General features: G+C 35.7%; 1 protein-coding gene across 4 annotated transcripts in view; it reads right to left on the bottom strand.

Annotated features, from left to right (window-relative positions):
• LOC107688204 (zinc finger protein 385D-like) overlaps window positions 1-8,272 on the bottom strand; it is a 64,643-nt gene that overhangs the window by 27,352 nt on the left and 29,019 nt on the right. For all 4 annotated transcript variants that reach the window (XR_001634208.1, XM_016485806.1, XM_016485808.1 and 1 more), the window contains exon 2: window positions 6,169-6,276. Coding sequence is in view for 3 of the 4 variants with exons in the window: in XM_016485806.1 (XP_016341292.1) it covers window positions 6,169-6,276 (108 nt within the window). In the remaining variant the exon portion in view is untranslated. The remainder of the gene's footprint in view (window positions 1-6,168; window positions 6,277-8,272) is intronic.

The following is an 8,272-nucleotide window of genomic DNA, read 5'->3' as shown; positions in this document are numbered from 1 at the left end:
TCCTGTGATGCAAAGCCGAATTTTCAGCAGCCATTACTCCAGTCTTCAGTACTCCATGATCCTTCAGAAATCATGTTAATATGCTGATTTGGTGCTCAAGTAGCATTTATTATTATTATGCTGTGAACAGTTGTGCTGATTAATATTTTTTGTGGAAAAGAACAGCATTTATTTAAAATAGAAAGCTTTTGTGACCAATTTAATGCATCCTTGTTGCATATTAGTGGGAACTTGGCACATGCTTTAAACTTGAACTTTTTTGTTTGTCATTGACACATTAACAGGTTTTTGCTATTCAGTTTATGTAAAATAGATTTTTACTATGAAGGTAGAATGACGTCAAAAAGATTTGCATACGCAGGGTAGGAGTTGTGGACGTGTACATAAGACTGTAAGCGTAAATTACATTTGCATGCGCAAGAGAAGCTTTGTAAAGGTGTAAATCGTGTTTCAAGCGCAAGAAAAAAATATTTGCAGCATTTTACTGTTATTCGTAAGTGTAATTCATGTATTGTGAAACTGCAGCTTCATGCTAACGCAAAATAAATATGATCTGCATGCTTCTGACTTCCATTTTTCCGCGCTTACACTTTTGGCACGTTTTTTTTTCGCCAAAAGACGGTCAAAAGCACTGCAAGCCTGTGAACAGTGATTTGCAAGAGAAAACAACAGTTTAAAGAACTGCAAAACAGATTGACTGCATAGAACCAATCTGTATGTGTAAAAAAACTAACTGTTGCAAATGTCTAAATGACTTGTGCATGTGGGGCAAAAAATTCCCGAAATAAACCGATATGTACAGCTCCGTCTTTCTTTTCTCTGTGCTTATAGTTTTGGCACGATTCTCTCACTAACTGAGTTTTGCAAGCGTGAGGGGGAGGGCGGGGCCACCTTCTTCTTGTAGCCAATCAAATGAGCCTCTCGCTGACTCTCCATTTACTCTTATCTGATTGGTCCAATAAACACATCATACCCAAGACATTAATCTTCATTTAGTTCAGGATCATTCTTGCTGTCGGAATGGTACTTTTAACATACACATACAGTAAAAAATACATTAAAAAATAAGTCAGAAGCATGCAGATCATATTTATTTTGCGTTAGCATGAAGCTGCAGTTTCACAATACATGAATTACACTTACGAGTAACAGTAAAATGCTGCAAATATTTTTTTCTTGCGCTTGAAACACGATTTACACCTTTACAAAGCTTCTCTTGCGCATGCAAATGTAATTTACGCTTACAGTCTTATGTACACTTCCACAAATATTACCCTGCGTATGCAAATCTTTTTGACGTCATTCTACCTTCATACTATATGCGTCAAACCGCGCAGTGAGGAGGAGAGTGAAACCTGCGCGCTGATGGGCACTGTTGGGCGGTGCGGCGCGCCATATAGCCTATTTATTATTATATATATATTTTTGGCTCGTATTTTCAGCCGTTATCCTCTTTCGGCCAAAAGCCGATAGTGGCATTTTCAGCCGATAATTGTCGGCGGCTGAAAATTCGGTGCATCCCTAATAAACATAGAAATAAATAAAACTTAATAATAATGGAAAATAAATATAAGAAGTAAAAAATAAATTTATACTTAATTGAATAATTACATTTGGTAATAGTAATATAATAAAATGAAATTGAGTTATATTATTAATTATGCATAATTATATAAATTATCATATATTTATCACTGGCCATAAAACTGTGTTTTGCATTCAATCAAATAAAATGATATATAAAATTATAAATATTAAAAAGTTGCAATAAGTATATTTAATGTAATATTTGCATTTTTAAAAACGATAAATTATCTAACTATAAATATGAATATATTTATTTCTGGCCATTAAACTGTATTTTGTATAATTTTTCTATGGCGAGTAAGTAAGAAAAAATAAATTAAAAAATTAAATAAATAAAAAAGCTACAATAATTACAAATAACTATATTTTAATTTCATAATTACATTTCAAAAAGTTATACATTTTGCATACTTATAAAATATGTATAAATATTTATTACTAGCCATAAACCACATTTTGCATTATTTTCTCCTAGCATACTGATGACATTCCATCTGCCATAGCATCATTAATGAGCTAGTCTATGTCTCTTGGTTAAAATGCTGTTTACCTGCCAAAGCTGATTTTTACTCACATTTGGTGTTTGGTGACATTTCTTGATGTTTCTTGATTTCTTGATAAGACACTTCACAACTTATTTCTTTACAATACCCGCTTGCTTGCCAGAGAGGTAATTTTGTAAAGACATTAAGGGCAGATATACCTTTATAAAAAGCAATGAGACGTCATGACAGATCAGACTCCTTTTGATATATTGTATTTGTACAAATAGCAGTGCGGGATATGGATCATAATCATATAGATTTATATCAGGGGGGTTTGTAAGTAACACATCATTTGAGCGGCATAGTGTTATGAAAATGGCTTTAACAGCAAGATAAATGGGATGTTTCCCGACACCTTCCAGCTATTCGTTCCGTCGGCCAATCACAGGGGAGAATGCAGTGACGCAGATATATGTCATGTGCAATCTGAGCCACAATCAACCATTCATTAAATGCACGACACGGAAGAGCTGCCACTGTGATGGCCGAGAGCGGACGCCCGATGAGGAGGAAGTCAGTCCTGCCCCGTGAGCCTTTAACTAAGATGGGCACCTGCAATGGGACGCTGTTAAATGACACTATCAATCAATCATGACAAAAGCAAATTAGAGCCACAGCCTTTGGCAGGCAAAGAGCAAAGCTCTTCAAGAACTAACTAGGTTTTCTCTCCCCTGCCATTATATACTGTATTTATAATTCATACGCCCAGAAGAATCTATAACCAAGTGTCTCCTATTTATGTGAGTAACAAACACACATACGCAAGGGTCTAAACTACATTTTTGCATGAAGTTCGAAATCAATAAATTAAAAAAAATTAAAAACAATTATAAGTAATTCTAAAATATTATAAATGACAATTAATTGTAAAATGTAAAAAAAAAAAGACAAGCATGTGAGTAACAAAGACAAATACACTAGTCCAAAACTAACTTTTTGGCAGTAAGAAAAAATAATGTTAAATAATGTAATAATGTTATAAATAAATAATAAATGAATAATGTTAAATAATAAGTAAATATAAAATAAATATAAAAAGGTACAATATTAAATCTAAAACATAACAAATTAATATTATAAATCATTGTACAAAAAAAAAATTCAAGACAAGACAAGCATGTGAACAAGTCACAAATGCAAAATAAAATAAAATAAAATAAATGTTAAAATTAAAAAATATATAAATTAATATTATAAATACTTAAAAAAAGACACACATGCTGAGTAAAAAAAAAAGGAAAATAAAAATAAAAAAACACACATTCTGAATAAAAAGACAGGCATGCTAAGGTCCAGAACTACCTTTTTGGGCAGTAAGTTGGGGGGGTTAAATAGTAAATAAATAAAAATATTAAATAAATATAAAAAGGTAACAATTATAATGATAATTGTAAATAATTATAAATACAAAAATATAATAAATATTATAAAAAATTTAAAAAAAAAAAAAAAAAAAAAAAAAACATGACAGAGAAGCTGCCACTGTGATGGCCAAGCCTTTGACTAAGATGGGCACCAGCAATGGGACACAGTTAAATGACACTATCAATCAATCATGGGAAAAGCAAATTAGAGCTACATTCTCTGTGTTTGGCAGGCAAAGAGCAAAAGCACTTCAAGAACTAACTAGGTTTTCTCTCCCCCACCATTATAAAATGTATTTATAATTCATACGCCCTGAAGAATCCATAACCAAGTGTCTCATATTCAAATAGACCTGTGGCAATATATGAAAACCAAATGTCATTTTCAAAAGTTGCCCGGAACGCCTGGCTGGACTCTGTAACTCTCCAGAAGCCATTTAATTTTTGAAAATGTGCCGCATAAAGGCTTCCCGGGCTCAGATTGGAGCTGATTGGAAGCTGGAGCACAAACGGCCAATGATAATGAGGTTTTGCTGAGCATACGGTGTGATTTGAATGTATAATCTCTCCCAGACGCTCTCTGTGATTGGCTGCTGGAGAGCTACAGGGCGTGTGATTGGTCAACAGCAGCCCCGCCCACTCATCCTGTCACACGGTCCGGACGGATGCGCATAATGAGCTGTAATTGCTGTGCGATAGGCCTCGGCCCTGTGGATATTACAGCTTAATATCTGACAGTGACGCTGTAAATGAGCACCTAATAGAGCGGATATGGGCAGTGCTGTTTTTAAATAATCCTATTTGGACTAAATACCTCAGATGAAAGCGTGGCACACAGAAAAATTTCTCCTGAATGGAAAATGACAAGGAATGGATGAAGGACGGAAGATAAAATTGTCCTCTAGGCCATTTCAAAGTCATCCTCAATGAATCGGATGCGTCAGTGGATGATCTATAGTCTGAGCCGAATAGATGGCTGGAAGCATGACGATATATAATGTATGACAGTAGAAATGGATCAAATGTATGGGCAGGACCTACTTACTTGCTTTATACACAGTGTATTGACAGATCTTTGTACTGTATGTAGGGCTGGGTAAAGATATTGATTCCCAAAACTAATGACTTTGGTTCTTTATAGTGAATCAAAAGCACACTGATTCCTGAAGCGAATGACTCTTAGGTTATTTTTAGTTCATCGATACAGCGCAACCAGAGTAGTCCGATTCTCAAAACAAATGACTCTTATGAACTGCTACTTTTTAGCAAATTAAACACGTACAGTGTGACCAATGTAAACCAAATCACAAGCAAATTACTCTTATGAACTGGTTCTTTTTAGTGACTCAAACACATAAAGTGTGACCAATGTAAACCAAATCACAAACAAATAACTCTTATGAACTGGTTCTTTTTAGTGAATCAAACTCATACAGCGTGACCAATGGTATCCAAATCATAAGCAAATGACTCGAATAAAAAGGTTCTTTTTAGTGAATTAAAAACATACACAGATTCTCAAAACAAATGACTCTTATCATTTGGTTCTTTTCAATGAATCAAATACAGTGTGACCAATATACTGTAGTACGATTCACAAATGACTCTGATAAACTGCTTCTTTTTAGTGAATTAAAAACATACAGTGTGACCAATGTAGTCAGATTCTAGAGAAAACAAAAGACTATTCTAATTTGGCCAATGTATGACGACTGACGAAACAAATGACTCTTATGAACCAGTTCTTATTAGTGAATCAGACACATACAGTGTGATCAATGTAATCCAAATCACAAACAAATGACTCATGAATCTGTTCTTTCTAGTGAACCAAACGCATACAGTGCCCGACCAATGTATGCCAACTCTCAAAACAAACGGCTCTTCATTTTTTATAGTGAATCAAATATATACAGCATGACCAGTGAAATCCAATTCACAAAACAAATGAATCTTATGATTCAATTATTTTTATTGAATCAAACACATACAGTGCCTGACCAATGTAGTTCAACTCTTAAAACAAATAACTCTTATGAACCGGTTCGTAGTCAAAAACATGCTGTACAGTGTGACCTGTGTGGTCTCATTCACAAAGAAATGACTCTTATGAACCGGTTCTTTTTAGTGAATCAAACACATGAAACCACCTCCAGTGTAGACCGATTCTCAAAACAAATGATTCTTATGCAACGGCTTGTTTAATGAATGGTTATGGTTTAAAAAAAAGACAGGATAGCAGTTTGAATCAAAACACTGTCCTGTACAATTTACAGCATTAGCACTGAGTGAAAATGTATTTCTTTAAGAAAAATGTACATTATAACTGCAATATACCAAAAAGAATCAGAATCAAACTGAGCATTTGTGAATCAACTTGCAATCAGCCCTACTTTTCAGTTGTGTATATTCATAATGTTCATGAAAATAAGCATCATGCATAGTGAGTAAATAATGCCAGATGTTTCACTTTTGAAAACTATTGCATTAAGTTTCATAAACCGATGCAGTGCAGATGAAAGTGATAATCTTAGTAAAACTAACACAAAATCAAAGTAATGTGTGGATGGTAATATTTATTATATTACCTTGACTGCGTCGGATAATTAGATTTGTACTTTTCTACGGTGGATTTAGGTTAGAATATCAGGGTCACGGTGAAGAGAACTCACCTGCGAGTTAAACCTCAACTGGCACACGCCGCATGAGACAGCTTTCCTTTTAGAGGAGGCCGAAGCGCTGAACGTGTGATGCAAAACAGCTTTCTGAACCGGGTCCATCTGAGGAGAGGAGAGAACGGAAAAGCAGTTTTATTAGCCTCATTCACCCCAGCAGCAAGCTGAATGTCAACTCTGTTACCCATCGGACGGCGTGATAAAAACGTCGCCCCCGGCGGCTTCACCAGAAACACGACTTGTGGTTGCGCAGTCTGGAACACGTTAAAGGCCAACGATTTTCACACACACGCTCTTCAATCAACACAGCAGGGAAAGAGGAGGGGGAAACAAACTCCACAGAGGATTTCATGAGAACTCGAATCAAAATTATACACTCAGAAAGGTCTGCTGAAATTACAACAGCTTGCATGTATCTCGTTTGAGCAACAGATCAGCATTGGGAAGACTGAGTAGATTAAACGTCACTAGTTTATATGACAACAATTAGTTGAACATCCATATTCAGAGTTCTGCTGTACAAAAAAAAATTGTACTTTAAAATTTAAAAATTAACATATTGGCAGGACATCTTTACCTGCTTTGCACACAGAGTATCAGCATATTAGATCATTGTATGTAGGGCTGGGCAAAGATACTGATTCCCCAAATGAATCAGTATTCTAACGAACTGGTTCTTTATAGTGAATCAAAAACAGAGTGCAACAAACAAGTCTTCTTTGGGAAATCAAACATGTTCAGTGCATGTAGTTTGATTCACAAAACTGATGACTCATGAATCATTGTTTTTATTTCAGTGAATCAAACATACACAGAGCAAACAATGCGGTCCGAATCATGAAACGACTGACTTATGAACAAGTGCTTTATAGTGAATCAAAAAACATACAGTGCAACAAAGCAATTCTTCTTAGGGAAATCAAACATATACAGTACAACAAATGTAATTTGGTTCACAACAGTGATGACTCATTACTTTTATTTTAGTGAATCAAACATACACAGAGCAAACAATGCCGTCCGAATCATGAAACGACTGACTCTTATTAACTTATTTTTAGTGAATCACAGTATGGAAAGACCAATGTAGTTTAATTCTTGAAATAAATGACTAATGAGCTGATATATAATACTTAAGTACAGTATTAAAACTAAGAATATTCATTCATTCATTCATTCATTTATTCTTTACCAATACAATTTTTCATTTATTTGGGTGCTCTTATTATATTTAAAAAAAACAACTTAAAATGTTACTAAAATAGTATTCTTTTGTGTAGTATTTACTTGTTTACTAAAAAAAGAAAAACACAAATACTTCCTCAAAAGGCCTATAAGAATCAGTAGGAAGCTGAATTTAAAGTTCAAACCCTACAAATCCCATCCCTTGTAACTCCTCTTTTCATTTCTTTTTTTTTTTAAATACTTTATAATACTGTCACACCCCTGTGGACTGTTGATTGTGGTTTCTCCCTCTGTGTCCTTATTTGGTTGTTCCCCTGTTCTCATTAAGTTAATCACCTCATTGTGCTCACCTGTCTGCCCCTCGTTATCTGCCTTATATCAGTGCCTGGCTCTTGTATTCTAGTTTGTCGGTTATTGTGAATGTTATCCCGTGTGCGTGCGCGCGTGTGTGATCTGAATCTGCCTTGTTGTGGCTACATTAAAAGTCATTATTGGAATCCTTGTCGTCCTGCCTGTCTCCACACACCGTGACAGAATAACTGACCCGAAGTAAAGTATAGCGGCGTCTTTCCCCTCGTTTGTTTTTCCGGTTTTTGTCAGTTTTTATTTTCATGTTATGGATTACCTTCCAAATCCTCCTGCTGGAGCAGGGGGAACGCTCTCTCGAGGACCACACGAACGACTTTCTGTCCCTGGCTCACCTCACGCACTACCCGGACAACTGCCTCTGTTCATTCTATCAAGTTGGACTTAACGCCACCACACGAGCGCAGTTGTCTGGGGATGGTCCCCGAGAGAGCCTCGCCACCTTCATCGAGTGGGTGCTGGTGTCCTGCAAGTCTCATCTGACCGTGGACATCGCTGACAACAACACCAGCCCCACTCAGGACCCTGAGCCCAGCCCACCATCTCCCCG

Source organism: Sinocyclocheilus anshuiensis, unplaced genomic scaffold (assembly GCF_001515605.1).
Source record: "Sinocyclocheilus anshuiensis isolate Anshui unplaced genomic scaffold, SAMN03320099.WGS_v1.1 scaffold1162, whole genome shotgun sequence".
NCBI lineage: Eukaryota > Metazoa > Chordata > Actinopteri > Cypriniformes > Cyprinidae > Sinocyclocheilus > Sinocyclocheilus anshuiensis.
This window is presented reverse-complemented; position numbering and strand designations above follow the sequence as displayed.